Source organism: Sparus aurata, chromosome 8 (assembly GCF_900880675.1).
Source record: "Sparus aurata chromosome 8, fSpaAur1.1, whole genome shotgun sequence".
Taxonomy (NCBI): domain Eukaryota; kingdom Metazoa; phylum Chordata; class Actinopteri; order Spariformes; family Sparidae; genus Sparus; species Sparus aurata.
Window position 1 is genome coordinate 20741067 of NC_044194.1, and position 22632 is coordinate 20763698.

The 22632-nt window shown below is 39.7% G+C and overlaps 3 protein-coding genes across 3 annotated transcripts in view; 2 read left to right on the forward strand and 1 right to left on the reverse strand.

The window, feature by feature from the left end:
- The first annotated feature begins 133 nt into the window (after positions 1-133).
- On the forward strand, positions 134-4452 carry LOC115586912 (2-oxoglutarate-dependent dioxygenase htyE). Its single transcript, XM_030426368.1, has 7 exons — positions 134-419; positions 513-637; positions 726-792; positions 1437-1590; positions 2635-2777; positions 2893-3003; positions 3839-4452. The coding sequence occupies exons 1-7, from the start codon at positions 267-269 to the stop codon at positions 4016-4018; spliced, it is 933 nt and encodes a 310-aa protein (XP_030282228.1). The 5' UTR covers positions 134-266; the 3' UTR covers positions 4019-4452.
- Positions 4242-12875, reverse strand: LOC115586911 (nucleobindin-2). Its single transcript, XM_030426367.1, has 13 exons — positions 12750-12875; positions 12064-12198; positions 11289-11396; positions 11056-11188; positions 10587-10690; positions 8891-9076; positions 8680-8770; positions 8407-8465; positions 8196-8288; positions 7585-7674; positions 7320-7490; positions 6846-6900; positions 4242-5819 (listed from the first exon to the last, which is right to left on the reverse strand). Exons 2-13 carry the CDS (start codon positions 12196-12198, stop codon positions 5716-5718), a joined length of 1329 nt encoding a protein of 442 aa, XP_030282227.1. The 5' UTR covers positions 12750-12875; the 3' UTR covers positions 4242-5715.
- Positions 12876-15143: 2268 nt separating this feature from the next.
- The window catches only part of pik3c2a (phosphatidylinositol-4-phosphate 3-kinase, catalytic subunit type 2 alpha), a 46128-nt gene continuing 38639 nt past the window's right edge, over positions 15144-22632 (forward strand). The window contains exons 1-2 of the mRNA XM_030425184.1: positions 15144-15297; positions 19539-20784. Coding sequence (XP_030281044.1) covers positions 19621-20784 — 1164 coding nt within the window. The 5' untranslated portion in view covers positions 15144-15297; positions 19539-19620. The remainder of the gene's footprint in view (positions 15298-19538; positions 20785-22632) is intronic.

Below are 22632 nucleotides of genomic sequence, written 5' to 3' on the forward strand. Positions count from 1 at the left end.
CTTCAGAATCTCTTTTGCTATTGGCTGGAGATGAGTTCGGTAAAGTTGGAAAGATATTCACAGATTCGAACTTCCGGGATCAAACGTTTGATCCCGGAAGTTCGAATCTGTGAATATCTTTCCAACTTTACCGAACTCTGTAAATTGTCACATGACAGCCGAATGAAGACCCAACCCCTGAGAGTTAATCTCCTGCCCTGCTCATGTTGTGAGATATTCTGCAGCTCCGCGTACAGCTCCTCTCTATTAGACTTCCAAATCTTAAAATGAACATCCCGGTGGTGGACTTTGGTGCATACAGCCTGAGTGAGGGAGATGTTACCGACGAGCAGATGCGCCACCTGAGCAGAGAGCTGAAAGCAGCTTTTACAGAAGTTGGTTTTGTTTTTCTGAAGAGCACTGGGATCTCTCAGGAGGAGGTGAGAAGAGCAAGTAAAAGTAGAATGCGGGATTTTATTTGGTGGCAAGTGTTTAAAGTGTAATGCGTCTTTTCTCCTGTGGTGTTTGGAAAGGTGGATCGTGTTATGGACGTGTCTAAGAAATTCTTCCTGCAGCCGGATGAGCTGAAACAACCTTTCAGCAGGAAAAGCTTTGCCAATAATGCGAACCACGGCTGGGTGTCTCTGGAGACCGAGAGGTGGGAAGTCAGAGACTCAGCACCACACACTTCAGATATGCACAAGTCACTCTTTTGTTCAATGATGTTCTGAATAACTGCATTTCAGGCTGAATCCACGTCGACCTGGAGATCTAAAGGAGGCATTCAACACCGCTTCACTCCACCCTGACATAGTAATGATCCACTGTCAATGTTTGACCTTATTAATATTATGCAACAGACCTAACGCTGTAAAAAAGTGCAAGAATATTGTGTTAAAATATTAATTTGGTAGAACTGAAAGTCAGCCGTACAAATAAAACTTGAGTAAAAGTCTTAAAGTATCTGATATTAAATGTACTTGGTTATCAAAAGAAACATTTGAAAAAGTTAATTATGCATAAACTTATACAACTACCAGTATTCTTAATCTGATTGTTGATCAAATAGATTCATTTTAAAAATGTTCTACTTTAGTTCTCATACAGCAATCTGCAAAGTATCGAGTTACTAAAATGATTGAATGAAAGTACTAAAAAGTAGAATATTTGCCTCTGAATTGTAAAAGAGTGGAAGAATAAAGCAGCGGAAAATGGAGATAGTCAGGTAAATAACAATACTTACAACAGTACTCGAGTAAATCTACTTGGTTAGATTCCCTCCTAGCTGAGAGCATTGGTGGTATGTAATTGAGTAGCCTACATGTACTCAAATATTGTTTGATGACGTTCTGTGTTTATGTTAAAGAAGAAATGGCTGCTAATAAATGGTAAGCACATTTGTTAACTTTCAAATGTCAGTATCAGTCAGGCTCTAAGTCCTCTCTCCTCTGCTGTAGAAGTGGCCGTCAGGCGATCTAGCAGACTTCCAGGAGATCCAGACGTCGTTCTTCCTGCGCTGTAAAGAGCTGAGTCTGCGGGTGATGAGGGTGATGGCTCACAGTTTGGGTTTGGACCCCGAGGTGCTCCTGAGTGCACACCGTTTGATGGGAAGTATGTACAAAACACAGCACTCACTGCTGTCACTGTGGGGAGGGCTGTTGCTGTTCAAGCTGCTTGTCATTCAGGACAGTTGGTGGGTCTGGATCAGCTGAACAAGCTGAACACTCTGACTCAAGCATTGTTTATCTGCGTAAGGTATTCAGAGCATCTTCTCAGGCACTTCCTGTCTCCACAATCAGTGATAATGTCAGGAATTTTTAATAACACACCACTGCATACTTACAAACAAAATTTCGGTACTTGGACTTTATTTGAGTGTTTCAGTTCTATGTAACTTCGTACTTGTACTCCATTATTATTGTGTGACTGCTAAACGGCAAACTTTTTTCACAAGAAAAAACGGCTTCAAGCTCGGCTCAGCCAATGTGGATATATGCAAATCTGCTGTAAGTTGACAGAGGGTGTGTGTATTTCAACAGACAGACCAGAAGCACTTATGGGAAACAGTCATTCCTTTTTTGTACGATAGCCGAACACTAACATTTTACTCCCAGTCTGGTCAAAACATACATTTCGTCATAATTTGTCTTATCAATGATGTATTTGTAGCTCATCATTGTCTCCTCTCAGTCATGGAAAAAAAAGGTTGTTTTTCATTTTTTTGTCTTAGTTTTTGTTGACAAAATAAACACGAGATCGGTGAAACAACTACGCCCTTTCAACAAGATCCCTGAAAGAAAACATTTCAATAAAAATGTCATCTCACAACATTAGTGATAATACAAGAAACAAGAGCAGTAAAGATAAAAAAAAAAAAAAATGTAATAAGAGGTCATTCACCAACCTACCGACAACACATCATCATCTTGGAAGACAGATAAGACCACCTGTATACCCCACAGGCTCAATGCTCATATTCACTGTCACAACATAACATTTCCTCAAGCTGCCAAGCCTTACAGTACCTTCTTGTACTTATACCACAGCAAAAAATACTATACCTCCCAGTAGTGCACTGAATCTTAAGACCAATGTGAACTTGTGTGATGCTAATATACCAGTCAAGTTCTAACAGTGTTGTTGTGTCTCCTCTAGCTGATAAGAATGGCACAACACTGCGGTCTCTGTACTACCCTCCAGTAGACAGTGACAAAGCAAAGGAGGGTCAGCTGCGATGTGGAGAGCATTCGGACTACGGCACCATCACCCTGTTGTTTCAGAGCTCTGGAGGTCTGCAGGTAAAACACCACTGACAAACTACATACTACGTTTCCCATACTTAAAACATGAGGGCTACTTCTGCACAAAGAAATATTCAGGTATGTGATGCACCCGACACCTGTTCACCCACAGGTGGGTAGTCGTTCAGGTGAATTCATCTGTGCTCCCAGCATCCCCGAGGCGGTCCTCATCAATATCGCTGACCTGCTGCAGCGCTGGACTAGCGATCAGTTCATCTCTGTGGTGAGTGAAGAGGGACTTTTGCTGATACAGTATGCCTCATGTCTGGATGAAAAGGGTTTGGTAGATTTAACTGTTTGTTTGACAGGGGTATGCAAATTATGATTCTAAAAAGGTCACAAGTATGTTCATGGTTTTAAATTGGAAATATTTAAAATCTCACTGGTCTCCAAGAGGTCCTCTTTATGATATCAGCCCAGGTGTCTCGCAGAATAACCAGTCCCTGCAAATACGATAAAATAACTGAAAAACGTACATTAATCAGTCAGTAAATATAGTAGGTTATATCAGAGGGTGTGTTCGTGTGTTGTACTGCACATATGAAAAAGTAGCATAAGGTGTTTCGCTGCTTCAGAGGAAGCTGCATGTAATGTGACAAATTGTCTTGTCCAAGTTGCATCGGGGGTAATGTAGGCACCAGGTTTTGAAAAGCAATAACACTGAAGGAAACACTGTGGACTGTTTGAAAACAAATTGATACAGCAACATCAAGGATATTGACTTTTTCCTGCTTCTTTTCAAACCTGGCGTCTACATTACTCACAATGCAACTCAGCCACTAAGTGACATCAGTGGAGGCAATTTATCAGTTTACATGCAGCTCCTCTGGACCCACAAAAGGCTTTACGCTACTTTTTTTTGGGTTTTGTTTCACTTCATTCATCACTGAAAAATGGCATATAGGGGCTGTGATCCAGAGGCAATGAAAATGTGTGTTATTAATGTTGAGGTTATTCATCTCCACAAGAGAAATGTTGTGAGATAACAGTCCTACCTAAACTAACAGAAACACTGTCAAGTTCACTTTGAATTCATTTAGACAATCTTCTTCTTGTAGGTACACAGGGTTTTGCTGCCCCCTGCTGGAGACTCCCGCACACGTCAGTCTGTGGCTTTCTTTGTCCAGCCAGATGATGAGGCTCTGATCACCTGCTGCGACGGCTCCAACAAATACCCTGCAGTTACAGCCGGTGACTACCTCATTGAACGCTTCAGTGAGTCGTACGGACGGACCTGAACCAGTTTGTTTAAGGGTCACTGCTGAGTTTTAAAGACATGTCTGGAGGGTCTTTTATCATGTTTTATCAGTTACTTTTGCCAAAATGATGAACGTTTTTACTTGAGACCCCATAATGTTTTTATATTTTTAATGCTTTTTTTTTTTTTATATGACTGTCTTCAGATAATCAATGAGCCATGTGTTTGTGATAAAAAGACAACAAAAAAACAACTCTCAAAACTGCAAGCTCATTCACTTTATTGTCCACATTCAGACCTCATACAACAGTTTCATGAATTCAGGATGTGGCTGGTGGACGGATTTAACTGCTTTTTGAAAGGGACATAAAAATATAAATAAAAAAAACCTGTAACTATGTTTGTATCTTTATTTAATCTCTTATCTGATATATAAAGACATAAGATATAATAAAGACATTTCTGACCCTGTGACTCCTTTTGGAGTTAAATTCAGGCTTTCCATTTCCTATGACAGAGACAAAATCAAATTTAACCTGCTCCAGTTTGATTTACGTTGGTGTAGAGAATAAATAAATTAAAAGTATTCTATCGCGTAAATGACACAAAGTCACAGACACTCACACGCTCCACATACAAACACACACAACCACTTCACACTCCATACGATTGTCACTCTAAACACCAGCACATTTATATTAAATTTAAAGATGTAAATGTAATATATGTAATATTTAACGTTCTGTAAACTAAATGTGTTCTTCTGATACGAAGGAGGCAATGGTTAGAAATATAACCGAAAGAAAGTTTAATTTATGTAGATATAAACTTTTTCAAAAAAGCTCAGAGGAATTTCACAGCAAAAGACCTTTAAAAAAAAAAAAGCAGAATTATGACAAAGTGATGGCAAAAGAGGTAACTGTTAAAGTCCTGAAGAAAACTTGTAAAACAGGTAACAGGTTAGAGGACAAAATAAACTCTTATTTTGAAATATTGATTGATAGCAAACATTTGCACCAACATACTGCAGGTGTACATGTTCACAGTCTTGAATTCAACCATAAGGAAATGAGAGCATGAACATGATTAAGTGCAAGTTATTACAAAAGGGACATGGATCCAAGTCTGCCCCTCTCAGTAAATATATCATTCGTATATTACTTCATAAAACTGCTTCAATGTTAATAGGACCATTTCATTCATTAGTCAGTAGTACAACATAAACTCTAAAAATAAGTTCCTGACATTCATTATTTTCTTTAGAAATAATCAACTTTCTTCAATTAAATAAATAAACATTTCCTCTATAAGTGACAATGAACTACAGTGTTCGCTAAAAACATTCACATATCAGACCAAAAGCCCTCCCCGTTTCATCCCAAAGTACTTCCCATGGAGAACATATGAGTCCTTGTTGTGATCCAAGATCAAATTGCCAAAAACAAAAGGGTCGATTGTTCACAAAAAACAAACAAAAAAAAAAACCTGGAGCGGCTCCACACTTCCAGTCTGATTTATGCAGCTGAATGGGGCATAATGGGCACTGGCACTAAATCTGGAGCCTGAAACCAAATTTTCTTTTATGTGCTCTTAATATTTAGGCAGAATTTTGTCAAGTGGTTTTTTGAAAAATCCTAAACAATAATGGAAAATTGGAACAAGGCAAAGGCAAACAAACAGACACACACATGTACACACTCACTGGCATTCATGCAGCTCACAAAGTATTGAGGCCTGCTAAGAGTGTCCTGGCACCGGTACATCATGCTGCTGGTGACCTGGGGGGAGTGGTTGACTGTTTCCTGGTACAACTGGTGCAGATTCACTTCCAACTGCTGGCTCTGCAACAGAGAGTCATATTGGACCAAGCTGATGAGCTGAATTTACATGATCATGAAGACTTTATTATGCCTATTTTAGCAACTCTGTTTTTTTTAGAACTGATTTTACAACTTAAATGATTACATTTGGGATTGGCCCCTGATTATATCACCGACTTAACTAACCCCATAAAAGCCTGAACGCAGCCTGAGATTCCTCTGTAGAGAACTGTTAGTAATTCCAAAGTTGAGGCTAAAAACAAGTAGAGACCAAGCTTTAGGATTCAGGGCTGCGTGACTTTAAAACCCGCTGCCAGAGGAGATCAGGCAGCCTAACTGTTTCTGTACTGTTAATGATGTAAAGTTTGGAGTTACTTGTACTTTACATTAATATTTCCAGTTCTTGCTAATTTATACTTCCATTCCACTACATTGTGTTGGCAAATATTGTACTTTTTACTCCACTACACTGATTTGATACCTTCGGTTACAAGTTACTATGCAGATTCAGATTATTCAATGCTGACAGCCAATGATTTGTGACCTGTGACCAATCAGTCAACATAGCACATTTAAACATTTTTTCTTTTTGTGTTCAATCAGAAAAGTGCTGAATATCCGATCCGTTAATGTTCTAGGAGGGGAATCGATCAATTCTTTTGCCTTTAGGTTAGAGTCCTAGGTATGTTTGATTCAAATGTCCCCTCCCTATTTGCACACTTGACTGATGGCAGCTGAGTTTTCAAGTCTTTCTGGGTGCTCCTCATGAGAGTCTAGGAGGTCAGGCTTAAGACATTCTGAATTGCATTATGAGATTTGTAGCTTCAAGCATTTTTTGGAGCTTAAAGCTGGAGTAGGCAATACTAGAGAAAGACAGTTGATAACAGAGTCCAATTTTCAGGTCTTCTTTTGTCCCCTGTGAGTCCTCAAACTTTATATGAGTGCAATACGAAATAGCCGGAGAAGCTCTTTAACTGTGCTTGTTAGTGTGAAAGTCTGTTCTGTGTCTGCTCATTTAAACATCAATCATTGCAGTGCGATACTTACGTTTGACCTCAGCATTTGAGTTTTGGGCTTTTAATCTTTCCATTTCGTCTACCGCCTGAGCAGAGAAAACCAAGAGGGAAAATGTTAGAGCATCACAAAGTAAATGGGAACCCCTACTCAGTTTATCAAAGTAAATATTCTTTTAGGAACACAACACTGACATAACCACACACTAAGTTACAGTCTGACATATCCTCTGAGCAAAAATAGCTGAATCTTGTTTACTTTAACCTGCCCACTGCATCTCAAACTTGGCAGCAGTAAGAGATACTGTACTTGCACAGAATCTACAGAAAACAATAACATCTGGGTGCAACTAGTGCTGTTAGTTAGAAAATATGTTTTTAAATTTGAACTTAGTGTTTCTGTATTTCTCCAGTTATTGCACATGTGAAGTGACTTACTGAGGGAAGAAATCTGGATTCCTGATTGTATTTCCCCTGCAAATAATTGTTGTTGTTTTTTTGAATCTACCTGCTGTAGCTCCAGCTTCTGAGCATTCAGTTCTTCCTGTTGCCTTTCAAGCTGCTCCCTCTGTTTCTGCAACTCTGCCGACTTCATGTTGATGTCGTTAGCTTCGTTAGCAAGATGCTGTTCATACTCCCTCATCTCCTCCTCGGTGTAAACGGGGTTTTGATCTAAAGTCTGTGGAGGTCAGGGAATTATAGGATGTAAAGAATTTACATCCTATAAATGTCAATTGTAGAATGACAGAATTTCTATAGAACCTGGCTCTTACCTCCCACTCGTCCTTTTGCAAAAAGTCCTCCTTTTTGGTAGCTGCCAGAAACTCGCTCATTGACACAAGTCTGTCTTTATTGGTGTCCACCTGTGCATCAACACATGAAGCTTGTAAAATCAACAGCAAGGACAATAAATGGACTTCAAAATTAATCATGGGAGAAAGGAGGAAACCTCGACCTTTCAACTTCCTGCTAAGGTACTGCCTCTAATGCAGTAATTATTTATCCCTGCAATCTTGAACTAATTCGAGTGATATCCGGCACACTACTGTTCTGATTACAGCACTGCTTGGACAGATCGTGTATTTCTGCCCTGTAATCCAGAGATTTAAAAAACAGACTAACTGGTTTGCTACAACTGAAGATTTTTAACTACAACATTATATTTTAGATATCAAAGCTCCACTTTTGGTAAAACATAGAGGGGTGACTTACTTAGAACTATGTTTTAAGAGTTAAATAGCTTAAACCTAAAAAAATCATATAGAAAACATCTGAATATTATATTCAAAGATTCTTTGCGGGGCCTGCACCGGGCTGATTATTTCTTTAATAGTAACACTAATAAGAGAGCCTTTATATCTATTCTGATAACGGGCTGGCTTACCTCATTCATAACATGCTCTCTCATTCGCAGTCTTTCTTCTTCCATCTCGACCATGTCGTCTTCTTCATTGTCAGGATTATACACCTTCTCCAGCTTGAAGACATGAACGGACACAACATTTTCTGCAAAGGCTTGTTCATTTATATATTATATAATGCTTAATCATGCAGGAGATCCAGGTAGTGAGATGTCAATACATAAACATAATTACCTCTTTAGTGAAGAGAGCTTCAAGCTCATTCTCATCAAAGAAGCCGTCTCCATTGCTGTCTGCAAAACAAATTAAATTATTAACTCGATGATCAGATTGTTTTATCTATTTATGTTTTTTTAAATTTTAATACGCCTATGCAACACTTTTTTGCAAAAGATGTCTGTCACTAGACCATAGAATCACAATTTCATGCAAGATTCAGAACTGTGGAAACCTCTTATGTCCTTTCTCATTCTTGGCTTTTTGGACAAATATATGGTTGCTGGTTACCATGCATTTTGAAGAAGGTCTTGGGATCAAAGTCTTCTGGGTCCAAACCATCTGCCTCTTTCCAAACCTCCTTCAGCTGGTCTTCACTGCCCTACACACAGACACACACAGAGAAACACAGAGAAACACACACACACACAAACTCAAATGAAACTTGCTTAACTGACTCCTAAATGCTACTTCATGAACATCATTACAGTTGGAGTCTTACAGGGTGGTTCACTTTTGGATGCTTGGCATGTTTCTTTCTCAACTCCTCATATTGCAGCTCCTCCCTCTTGCGGTCCTCCTCGTTCATGTTCTTCAGACGTTCTCTCCTCTCGTGCTCCTTCATCATCTCATATCGCTTGAACTCATCGTGGCGGCCCTTGTCATAGTTCTCCAGGTCGTTGGTCGCCTAGGAATGAAAACAAAAGGTGAAGCAGGTGAAGCAACCTGGTTCACTGACTTTCTGAATATGGCACCGTTGTTTTAGACTGTGACAGGTAATTAGTTAATCTACAGCCCTGCAGAGACTCAGTATATAGTCTATAGAAATGTTACTTTTGTGGACAGTTAAGGGAGTAAAAATGTTTTATATGCATTTGACTGTAAATTCTACTGTAGAGAGAGTCAGAGTCATACTGACAAAGTGAGCTGACTTCCCTATTGGCGTTGCTCTCTCGAAACAGATGAGTTAACTTCTGAGCCAACAGCCCTCTCCAAAAAAGGACATAAAGCTTTGAATGACATAGAAAGGCCAGACTAGTTGAGCGGACACACGAGCCAGCAGAAAAGAATGATTCTCAGCAGTTCTGAGAAACACAGCTAACACCTGTAATTGTCTATCATCTCAACCATCCTAATTATACAACACTTATATGAAGCAAAGGAGATTTTCCCAGTGATTATATGTACAACTGTGATAAAGTTACATATAAGCAGCAGCACTACAGCACACACAAACAGTGTGGAGAAATATGGTCAGTAGAAGCTATTAAGTCCTATCCATCCAAGGGTGTAAGTGGAAAACATGAGATAAATCGCTTTAAAAAAAAATAAATCTGTATCCAAGATAACTAAATGAGTGTGTGGTTTCCATGTTGTGTATGTGTGGGAGGTTTCTGTTACTTGAACAGTCAATGATATGCCTAAATCAGGCGACAACAGTTATCCCTACTCAGTAATTTGTTAATATTAGTATAGAAATTAGTTGATATAGTATATAATTCAGAGAATAGTAAAGATCTAAGATGAAACTCATAGAATGGCTGGACTGAGAGAAAAGGGTACAATTACAAATCTGATTGCTACTTTGGCATCAAGGAAAGTGCCATGCATTTATTAATGCGCAGCACAGTTAGGCTACTTTTGCAGAACCATGGCTGGAGCCATAGATTCTTACTTGCACAAACTTCAGTCAGATAAAGTGATAGATGAGTAAAAAGACTTGACTAACATATTCAACTAAACAATCCCTCTACACCTGCACTTTTTGCTTCTAGGGGATGGTTAAGTGGGAGGTTAACTATTGCTGTGCTTTATGTTTAGTCATTTGGATGAGCTATGATAGTTTTATTTTTAAGATTTTTTTGAGGCATAGACACCTTTATTTGACAGTGGATAGATCAGAAAGGGGAGAGAGATGGGGGGTGTGACATGCAGTACAGGTCCTCCGGCCAGATTCGAACCAGGGTCCACTGCGTTCTTGGCATGCGCTCTAACCACTCGACTACCTGCGCGCCCATGAGCTATGATAGTTGATAAGGTTAATCTAAAAAGCAACAATCATACTTGATGAATTTTCTCCTTATTGGTCAACTTTCAAACCAGTGAGGAGCAGCAACTATAGTTGCCAAATAAAAATGAATCACAAAAGTCATTCCATAAAACAGTTTAAAGGTTTTTTTTTTCATCACTGCTTGTACCGATTTGATGAGGCGGTCCAGGTCCTCCACCTCGAAAGTGTCTGGGTTCCCATGGTTGAGGTGCTCAAACTGTTTCAACAGGGCTTGATGGTCCACTGTCCGGCCTGCAAGCAAGGGAATAATGAAAAGGTGTTTTGACTGTAAAGCTCTTAGATGAAGATTAAGTGTTTTTCAGGGACTTTGGACTTAAAAGATGAAACAGACATTTTATTTATTTTAGCCTAAATTTACAAAAACTGAGAGATTGTGTCATTATGTAAACTAACTCATTAGTCAATCTTCACTGTTAATTAGGATATAGCTATCACGCAACCAGTTTGTTTCCGTAAGCTTCAGCCTCAGTGTGCTGCAATACATCGTGTTCCTGTGTCTAACAACCACATCCTATTTTGTCATGACCAGACTGCTGATATGTAGGTCTATTACAAAAAGACTTCTGCAAAAAACATCAGGAAAAAAGGACACTTACCATTCCCCTCCTGGATGTCATGTTTGGCTCTGATGAGCATCCGTAGCCTGCTCATCTCCTCCCTCTTCAGTTCGTCCAGCTTAGTCCGAAAATTGTGGTGGACAAAGTCCAGCTCTTTGGCAAGTTTCCCTTGCTGCAAGCAGAAAACCAACATGCCACAGTTCAGAACAAAGTGTCCATGTCAACAAAGAGCTTACAAAATAATAGAGTTTTTAGTAAGAATGCAGACAGACCTTGATGTCATCCATGTTGGCATTTTTTAGCTTTTCTTTAAAGTGGGGGTCCTTCTCGAGAAACTCAATGACTTCCCTGAGGTAGCGGTCGTAGTGCAGTCCAGTGTCCTGATGTGGAAAAAAAATAAATCACACATCAGTGTTTGTTGGATTACAATGTATATTTAATTTGACTTAGGACCAGTATGCAAAACACTTTTGTCAATTAAAGCTAATTGCGGTTTTTTCTTCAAATAAGTGTTAGATATCTATATATTCTATTGGTTATCACTATTATGAAGTGTTTGGTCAGTAAATTAGGATGAAGAATTCCATAAAATTTTTTTTTTAAAACAGTCCTGTCTGCTCAGGGAATACCAGAGAGCAGTATCCTGCTGTTCTGGTACCTACACCAGCAATGCATCACAGAGAAACCTACCTGTTCCCTTTCCTCAGTTATTTTGAAGAAAAGGAAGAAGTCATGCAAGTGTGGTGACATAATAAGAAGAGGGAGGGGATTGCCAACTGCCAAATAGACAGGAAGTTAGCTAAAACGGCGACAACATTTACTGAGGCTTTAACATTTGCAGAAGAACTGAGGCACATAATTTACCCTGATGTTGCTCTTGTTTGTTCTGAGCAAACACCCACAGGCAAGTGTCCTCTCCATGAGAAACAGCCCCGTCGAGGCACTGTTAGCCCATATGGTTCCCTCCTTTGGTGTAATTATCTGTAATACCCAGATTTACTTGCAATATCCCTGTATCCCTGTCCCGACACTGTCCATCTGACTCACAGCACTCTGTGGCGGCTCTAGTTCCTCTTGAGGCTTGTCTTTGGTGTTGTCCACACCGATAGGCACTGACTGGACACACAGCCACAGACTCAGAAGAACCAGTCCACAGTGGGCCATAGCTTTCCCCCTCACCATCTGGTTTGGTACAAAAGAAGAGAGAAAAGGGTTATTTGCAGTGTTACCTGATCATGACACATCTCTCACAGAGCTTTGTAATTGTATTCAAAATGTTGATAGCGGCTAGTGTCTAGCCAGTGCAATATAGGCAGGTGCGTTATCTTTACAAAAGACAACACCCTTAATTCCTCAAGAACTGCAAAGGGGGAATAAGCCACAATTTCACCCAGAGACATTATGATCTTATGCAAGTTAGTCTTCTCAAAAATGTTAAGCACATGCAAAGGAGCGTGCAGCACACGTGTTTGATGGATAAAGAAACAGCGAGCTTACTTAAAAACAATTCCTCCGCCTTAAAACTTGAGTAAATATTTTGAGCCTGTAAGAATTCATGACAAACACATTAGCTAACCGTCTCATTTAATCAACGGGTTGTTCAGTGAGGAAGGTTTAGTAAAGATGGTAGCTAATTCATTATCCCACTGATGATGAAAAGCTGAAAAACAGCCTCCAGCATATACAGTAAATAACACATGTAGAATAACATTTATTCGAAAACTGACACTTACTTTGAGCTCCTCTTTTCACACTTAACCGCGCTTTAAACGTCCAGTTTTCCTCAAAGAACCTCTCCGAAGCTTGTTTACAGCTGTCATTTATACAAGCCTCCTAATGGCCACAACCTACAGCAAAAGGTTGTGCTCACCATGGCAACGCCCCGCCCCTGGTTGTGCCTATTGGACAGAAAAAGTACACTTTCTTTGTGAAACAGTCGCGTTGAGAGCTGATTGGACGCTCTAGCTGTCAGTCAAAGTGTATCAAAGTGTCAAACCGTGGCTTAAGGTGCGTTGAGCCAAACTGTACGTGGCGTTCCTCAACCTCCGACGAGGGCGGAGTTAGTGCTTGATGCAAGGAAGCGAAACATTATTTATAGCTTAAAACTGGACGGCAATACTTTATTATGTGTTTGTACACGGCAGCATATGGTCAGTGCAAAAATTAAAAAGGAGAGATAAAAAAATAACGGAGATGGCGAATACTGTGCATGTACAGTGTAGCAATATCTGTATAAAACATACATAAGCAAGCATTTAGGTATTTTATTTGAGTGAAAATAGCAGCTGCTGCACGTCAAAACACGCTCTCAAAAAAAACAGTAGAACACAAAATTATGTTTAGCACAATGATGACAGATGCGACACCATGTAAGCAGTAACAAAAAATGAAAAAAAAGAAAGAAGAAAAAATTCCAGCTGGATTGTGCTACAATTTGAAATGTAAAGTAGCACGCAATAGAAATAATCAAGTATGACTACTCCATAACTGTACTGGCGTGCAGTTCATATTTACATGTACTTAGCTTCATTCCACCAACAGGTACGACACTACAACATACAGAATTGTATAATTTTTGAGACATGTGTTTACAAGTTGCCATTATTGTGTAAGTTGTGTAAAATACACAAAGCATAAGGATGTGTTTATTTCCATGTCATAGGATGTCAATGTTAATAATTCATTAATAATTCAACTTGAATTTAGATATAGGGGCCATCTATTGGGCTAATAAATGGGTGTGTTAAATCAACCCTGACTTTCCTATATATCATGTCATTCTCAATACAAAACAATAATACTACACGCACTTAAGCAAGTATCCAGAACCTTTTATCAAGTTGCACAATTTAAAAAAGATTTCTGTCTCAAGTGAGATGGACAGATGGATGGGAAATTCCTGTGTAGGAAATTCCTTTGTTACAACAGCAGGATAAGGCACAACACTGAATAGTGGGCCAATACATAGGAAAATACAAATTAATACCAGTTGAGAGAAAAGTACATGTCAACAGAAAAAATTAAAATTCAACCATTTCAAAATATACTAAAACAGCTCAACATATCTATTATTCTACAATTATAACCTACTAGCAGTAGAACAATGTTAAATGAAATAGTGGAATACAAAATTAATGTTATGTACATTACATTAATCACTGATGCAGGACAATGTCAGCAGCAACTCAACATTAAAAAGAAAAAATACTGGACTGCAGCAGAATTTTAAATGTAAAATAGCATAGAGTAGAAACTATCAAGTAAAGTATGCATACTCCAAAACTGTACTGAATTGCTGTACATAGGTAAATGTATATGCTTCATTCCACCAATTGGTGCAAAACTACCACATACAAAATTGTATTATATGTGTGAAATTTGTATAAAAGTTGCCATGATCACATTAGTCAAAATACACAAAGCATAAGGGTGTGTTTATTTCCATGTCACAGGATGTCAGTGTGGTTTCTGTGTTGATTATTTGTCTTAAATTTGGTTACTGACCAATTTCGTGTTACTTCTGATGCACTTGTGATAACAGATCACAAAACAAAAAAACTAAAACTTGTCGTGTGAACAGTGATGTAGCTGTACATGTAAAAAATGGTTTTGTGTTAACACCAATGAGTATTTTATTTATAAGAGAAACAAATACAAATGATGAATGCATCAGACAATATTCAGATCAAATAGATTAAATTGCAAATAATTTTAATCAGCTAAATTCATGTTTTTTACAGTACGGGGCAAGAATGTGGATGATAGATAGATAGATAGATAGATAGATAGATAGCAGCAGGATATAGGTCATCAATAGAAAATAGAAAAAACTTGTATTCAAAATACAAATGAATTGCTCATAAATCAAATTAAATATATTTGAGATATTCAAATCAAAGTATAAGTACTCATTATGCAGCAGAAGTCCTGTTGTATCTTTATTGTTATTGGATTATGAATACAGATGCAATAAAACATATTTTAATGTGGTGTTGTAATGATGTAATTCTGGAAATAACATGCTGAACTTCAGAACACCCCCTCACACTTATCATAATAAACACGTTTGTTTCGACACTGGCTGCTTTCCTCCACACGGTGGAGCTGCTTCCCAATTTAATCGTTAGTGAAGCGACACGAGCCAAGCAGAAATGCAATCCAACTGTGCCCAACCAAAACTCCATCCAGCCTCCTCAACAGGAACTGACGTCTCTTCGGTGCAAGTGGATGGAAAAAATGCAGCTGCAGGAAAAATGGCTCCAAACACCGCACCGCTAAAAGGTAAGAAATGAACCTTTTTACAGTAGCTGTCTGTGTGGTAAAGTTGTAGCTCGTTGTTGCTCGAAATCGGCGAGTGCGACTCCGGAGTTTCCGGCCGTTTCCCGTTTGATAAAGCCTGCATTTCTTCCTTGTTGTGGCCACTTAGTTGGCAGCACTAAAGCAGTTGCCAAGGTACTTTTAAATTAATAAATCAGTGTCCCTTAAAGTACAGAGCAGACGTATAAGTTAACGTTGTGTAGCTAAATTCAGTCGGGGTTATATACCTGTGGACGACATGTTTGCCTGTTTTTGTTACGTTTTAGCCGCTAACTTAGCATCCAACAAAGTCTAAAGTTAAAGTTCCAACCGCCAACAAAAGTGTCATAAAGTGTCGTTTTATCGGGCTAGCCAGGTTAGTTAGCTTGATCACTGTGTTATTATCTGTTGAGAGTCAGTGTAATCCCATATTAACAACTAGCTAGCTCATATTTTATGATGTGTGCAGAGTGTGAAAAGCAGCCGTTCACGACTTATAGTCAATTCACAACGCATCGTCTGGTGTCAGGTGAGCATCAGCCGACAGGTTAGCTAACTACGAATACGCTAGTTAAGCGCTAGAAAGTGCCCGATGCAGTTGTTCTGTAGCGATAACTTATCATCTGGCAGGTTGCGTTACCAAAACAAACTATCCTATTTCAGTTGGTTGAGTGTCTTCCAAAATATAGCGTGTTAACACAATACTATAATGTTAACCTCTGATGCTTATTCAACAGTGTTTTCCCCAGCCTTTCGAGCAAATGTCCTGCTTTTCAGCAAATTCCAGTGCAGAGATTAACATTATATCAAGTCTGATTCATTGCAAGTCCTCTTTTACAACTAGCTGGACAACTAAACTCAACAGATCTTCACACAGCAGCCAATCTTACTGTATTGGTACTGCTTGTGTGTAGTGATTGCACGTTTATCTCCTTATCACAACTACCAAATGTGCATTGCTTTGTCTTAGTGAAGTTCTGGCAATTAAAATGGAGGTTTTATATATAGATTTTTATGTTGCATGCATTTGTCAATAAAAATATATAATTGAATAGGATAAACCACAGTTTTACATTGATATGACTTGTTTGGGGTGTTGGCCAAGTGGAGAGTGCCCTTAAATGGTCCTGTAAGTTTTGGTTTTGTTTCTCTTTATATCTCCTTCTGTTCTGCATAAGCGAGCTTCAGCAATAGACAAGTAAAGAACAAAGATAAAGAAGTTCAACTGCATTGTTTCTTTCCTACCTCCCACAGAACCTATCCTAAAAATCTATAAACTTGACTGGGTTACTTATTTTCCTTTTTAAAGCTGTAACCTGCACTTTGCTCAGTGTTAGCCAGTGCTAACACATGCACTTTTGCACAACTGTGGGAAGCAACACCCTTACTCATGAGGTCCCATTGAATTAGAGGATAGGTTTTTGCGATCTGTCTTAAAACAATAATCAGGTGCCCATATGAAAGTTTAAACAGGTCTTGTTTGGGTATTATCATCCTTCCTGTTTTTTACTGGACATTAACAGATCCCTTCCTAATGCACTTTCAACTGAGGTGATGGAAGACTAAATCTGCAATGAAAAATCCAAATGTATTCCACAGTGTATCGCAAGCAGTCTGAGTTAGGCGAATGACGCAAGTATCTTCCACAGTCTTTTTAGTTTGAAATCCTCTCTTCTTCTGACTGTAACTTTGGAAAACATCCACTTCATGCATCAAACTGGCATCAGATTTACTATGTAATTTCTTTAAATTTTGTCCACCGCCACTCAACAGATCTCTTTAGCGTCAGTATGAGCAGGAGCAATGACAACAGCAAATGGAGCCTGTGACAATGTTCACATGGCCATGACAGTCTTGAAAAAGATATGAATCGAACCTCTACAGAGTATGAATGCAACCTCATGCCATGCTGTGCAGCCAAACACAAAGATTTATAAAATTAGGCAAATATATTTAAATGGGTTACATTTGATGGAGCAATTCATGGAATCCAGTATGTAAATATATTTATCTCTGTAAATATCTTTCAGCTTCAATGAAAATCTGGACCAAGATGATAACTTATATATGTGATGTTGTCTGTCAGTGTTGAAGAACATAATCGTTAAAGCAATTTAAAGAGCAAATTAAACTGTATATTAAGGGGTTAAGAAAAAATGATGGTGGTTTTGTCAAACCATCAAGCAAAAGATCTGGGAATTCTCGAGACTCCCAGAGTCCAGTTTTTTAATGTGACCTCTGCATCCTTAAATCTTTCCACTCAAGCAAGCATTTGACTGGAGGGTTATGGCTCGGGTAGCTGTTGTCTTCTGAATACTTAAGCAAAAATAATGATGTGCTTAAATGTTGAATGAAGGTCTTACAGGACCTTGGCTCTGCCATCCTTTACCAGTGAAACAGAGTTTGCAGTATTTATCTTGGCTGCAACTGAATTGACTCTCTTAAGGGAGATTCCTCCTTTGTATTTTCTCCTGTTGCTATATATAGGTTTTAAACATATGGCTATCTTGATTCAGGATCTTTTGTGTTTAGTTTTGTTCTTAGTGTAGCTCGAGCCCCGTTGAATCTCCTTTGTTATAACAGCATACGACCCATTGTCTTTTTTCTCAGCCTTCTTTGAGTCTGAGCTTTATCTTTATCTTCCTAATGCAATGATATACAGTGAAATCAGTCAAGAAAAAAAGACTAATCTTTATGAACTTGAAAACATCACTCGGTTTTTCAGGTTGACAGTGTTTACATTCAGAATCAGGAAGTAGCTGCTGTGAAGTGTGTGGCTCAGTGTGTTAAGGAGCTCTGTGCAAAACTGACTTTCTACGTTGCTTCAACTTGTCAGAGCATGCATTCTTAGTGTGTGTTAAATCAATGATATACAGATGAACTACTTTGGTGAGAACATGTGATATTTCTGCACAGAATGAAGCCATCAGAGACAGCAGGCACCAAAAGACGATGACCTTTCTTTTTATGCATTTAGTGTCTACAAGCTGTGTTCCTGGCAAAGTTGGCACTGAGCTCTCCTAGTCAAATGCTTAATGAATGCAGCCACATTGTCACCACCCGCTGGTGTTAGCACAGCTGATAAGACAATCTTGGGCCATGGTGCTAACATAATGCTAACAGAGTGAGAGAAAGCCAAAGGAAGAGAGAGAGCGAGAGACCCGTCGGGCTGCTTAGCATGCCAAATTCCTCAGCTGCACAATAGTGCTAGGCTAGCCTGAGCCCCAGCACAGCCAGCCTTCTCCACCACAATGGGAGGGGAAGCTCAGGAGAGGCCGGTGACGCCTGGGGAGGGAAGGAACTCACTCAACCCTGGGGCAGTGATCGTTCGATGAATGGTTGCTTTGAGGAGGCGCTGTGTCATTTTAGGACCACAAAACACTCTTTGCAGCAATGTTTTTCTCATGCTATTGACCTGGGATACTCTTGGTTCCTTCCTGTTGAAGGCAAAAATACAATATCATGCCCTTGTTTTGCATCAATTTAGGATTTGACAGGGCAGCTTGCTGTGATTGAGCTTATCAATTTAAATGTCATGAACATGATGCTAATGTAGCCCGTGCTGGTTATTTGCCCCAATTGATGCCCTTGACTCCAAAACAAGCACAAGCAATTATTGAGTGTGCATATGTGACAAATGGCTGCCAATCAATAAGCAATCAAAGCCTGGTTAGAGCAACAAGGCCAAGGGAAACTTTAGATAAGGACTACCATTTAACAAAAAAATGCCCTTGGGTGACTGCAGCCCTGGAGGTGGCACTCACAGGTCAATCGCTACAACAAAAGGGTTGGTGGTTCAGTTCCATGCTTCTCCTGTCCACATGCTGCAGAGTCCTGGAGCAAAACGCTAAACCCTGGGTGCCCAGGCCAGCGTCTTGTCTTAGTTTGAGTGTTCATGTGTTGGGTCGCACATTGTTAAATTTATTGGTGAAAAATGTATCCTTATGACAGAAAAGGGAATATCTTTGGGTTGTTGACAGATTAGGGCGTTACCATGTGCTTTTATCAAAGACTGGTTGTAATTTATACCATTTTCTGACACTTTATAGACCAAACAACTCATTGATTAATTGTGGAAATAATAATTTGTCAGAGTCAGTCATTTGGATTTGCTCATATAATCTAAATGCCCTAAATGTAATCTAAGTTTTTTTCGAAATGCTGTGAGGAGTTTTTTGAATGTATTCCTCTCCCTTTTGATGAAATTGTTTTGTCTCCCTTTTTAGGTGTATGAAGATTTTCTACACAATCCTTTTGGCCACACTGACTTAACAGCTGTCACACTCATGGCACCATCCAGTTGACAGAATGGCCCAGATATCAAGTGGTAATGGGTTCAAGCTGGAAGTCCCCCAGTCAAAGGGGGTTGTTGGTAAAGAAGAAGCCCTCCGCATGGAGGAAGAGGCTTTAGCAAAGTTGCAAAGGGAGAAGAGACACACCGTTTCAGCTTCAACACCCTCATCTTCCTCTGCAGCATCCTCATCCATCTCAAAACCAAAAACATCGAAATCTGCCACTACTGCTCCTCAACCTTTACCCTCTACTAATAGACCAGAAAAGGACCTCATTGTCTTCCCAGAGACCAAGAAGCAGGCAGAGCAAAACAAGTTCAGGGATATTGATGTGGACAAGCTGACTAATGAGGAACTTGAAAAGCTCCTACTGGATGAGAACTTTGGGGCTAACAGCAAAGTGTCCCGCCCCTCATCGCTAATGGGGTTTAACCTCAGTGCCTCCTACCCTGGAGGCCATGTCTGTAGCTCCTCTCCTTTCCAGAGCAGCCAGTGGACACCGGTTATGTCCACCCCATCTAGCTCTAGTGTGTCCACTCCCACCCATCAGCCTACACCATTGTTCCCCTCTGCTCCATTCCCTAAACCAGGTACATTTCAGAATGGCTTCACTCCAACCATGTCACCCTTCATGCCCCTGGCGGCACAGCAGACACCCTTCATGGCCTTCCCTCCCATCCAGCCTGCTACTGCCATGGTCTTCCCACAACCAACCGTGGACCCAGAGATGGCCAAACTGTTTGACAAGATTGCCAGCACCTCAGAATACTTGAAGAATGGCAAACCGGCCAGCACTGACCTAGATTCCTCTCAAGCAGGTGCAGCTTCTCTGGCACCCAACCCACCAGCCCAGCAGCCAGCGGTGATGGAGTCTTCTAGCATCAGCCGCTTTGACTGGCTGGATCTGGACCCACTTACAAAACGTAAAGCTGACAATGAGGAAGTATCCCAGGTATCAGGAGGCACTGCACAGACAGTACCAGTTGCTGCAGGGGATCCTTGGGATGCAGTGCTCGAGACTGAAGGGAACAGTGGTAGTAGCAGCAGCCCCAAGCCTGAGTCAAAAGCATCACTGTCAGTTCGCTCGCAGCCCAGGAGAGCATCAACAGGCGCGGCTGTCACTAGGAGTCACTCGCTTAACATCCCAGGGACCTCCTCCCAGCACAAACCAAACAGTCAGGTAGGATCACAGTCAAATGTTAGAAGAAAAAGTTTGAAAAGTGAAAACTGAGTTCAGGCGAAGCCGGCAGAGATTTCCATAGGCCTTTTCACAGTACACATTTAGTCATAGGGACAATTATTAACATGGAAGGTCCTGAACCATAGTTCCTCAATCAACTTTTTATTATCTGCAAATGTCCTACATAAACAGACAATGTTAGATGAAGGCTTGGTTGTGTTTCATCAGACTTTTCTCTTTGCTGTTTTGTCTGTGCTCTTCTCACTGGTTTGATGTGGGCAGGGCTTAGTTGGAAAGAGGTGACGTCATGTGCTTCTGTGCACCACATCAGGATTTAGCAATATTTGTGATGTACACCCTGTGAATCAAATCTGGTCAAACCATACCCCCACATATTTTTTTAAAATAATGAATGGATTGCATTTAAATGTGCAAGTCCAGAGACCCTTTTTTTTATGCTGACTGAATGGCATGGCCTATTGGATACTTCACACACAGATAATCAGAAACTGTTCTAAGTGCTCATGTCTGGATGTGCAGAAACAGAGATTTTTGAAAGCAGTGACTCAGATACCTGCATTTGTTTCCTAAATCAGACTAATCTGTGAATGTAGTATCAATGGCAAATGTGAACCTGGTATCATATCATGGAGTATTTAAGGGACATGGATAAATTGGATGTTATGTTGTCTGTTTGGAAAGACACAAACAGACATTGATGATACAGTGATACAAAGAAAGAAGAAAATGGCTGTTGAAAATGTTTTGTATAAAATAATATTTTCTAGGGGGATTCTGTGGAAAACACTTTCCTGCTTTGCCATTTTTTTCCTGTTTGAGGAAAAAGTACCTGTTGCCTCAGTAAGCCCTTGTACCTGTGACATATGAAAGAAAGTAAAAGTATGTAAAGAGTATGTGAAAGTAGAAATCGTTCAATAAGCAAGTGTGGGCCAGTGTGATCATGTGATATGTGTTTTTTCACCTTGTGTTGAAGGCAATCATTTTGTACAAAAATTGTGTTGACAAGATCTTTAATTAAAAAGAGCTAGGATTAATGTTATTAGCTTCACCTGTGAAGAATAATGTCAAGTATGGTGTTTCACATTTACACCTGGTGATTGCACCAATCATTTGTAGTTTTTTTGCAATAAGCCACTATGCAGTTTAGCCGAACGAGTCGGCTCACGTCCTTACTGATAGGCTGTTTTTGGTCTTTCGACATCCCCAAATATATCCATGACCAGGGATTGCAACATATTACCTGCTAGTGCCACCCATAAAAGTCCTTTAACTAACAGATAACTGTCTTCGTATAGTATTGACAGCATAGCTATAATCATGCATTGCATTTAAGTTAATAAATAAAACCACACCTCTTATAGCATTAGTGAGTGTGAGTAAAGTTTATTCAGAGCAGATAATGGTCCAATGGTCATGTTCAACCAAAACACCCGTTAAAGTTGCGAATACAGCTTCATGTATACTCTTCATTCAATCACAAGCACAAGCTAAGCATCCTCTTTACTTCTGCTCCCTGTAATTATGTTTTTGAGCGTGGTTGGCTACCCACTGTTTTACCCCACAATTTTCTCTCGACCGCATTTTGTGATTAATTTTGCCATGCAAAAACATGAGTGATCTAATTTCTTGTGATGAATATTTAGAACTTTCATTTGGGACACTGCTGTGGGCAAGTGGCATTGGATATTGTTGCCTCCAAATCTTTTTTCCCCCTAAAACTAAACAACCATCTGTCATTTCGCTGGTAGGCCTGAGTATGGTTGTATTGCTGGCAGCCCTGAGTTCAGACATGACAAGCATTTTAGTCTACAGCAGTACTGAGGCCTA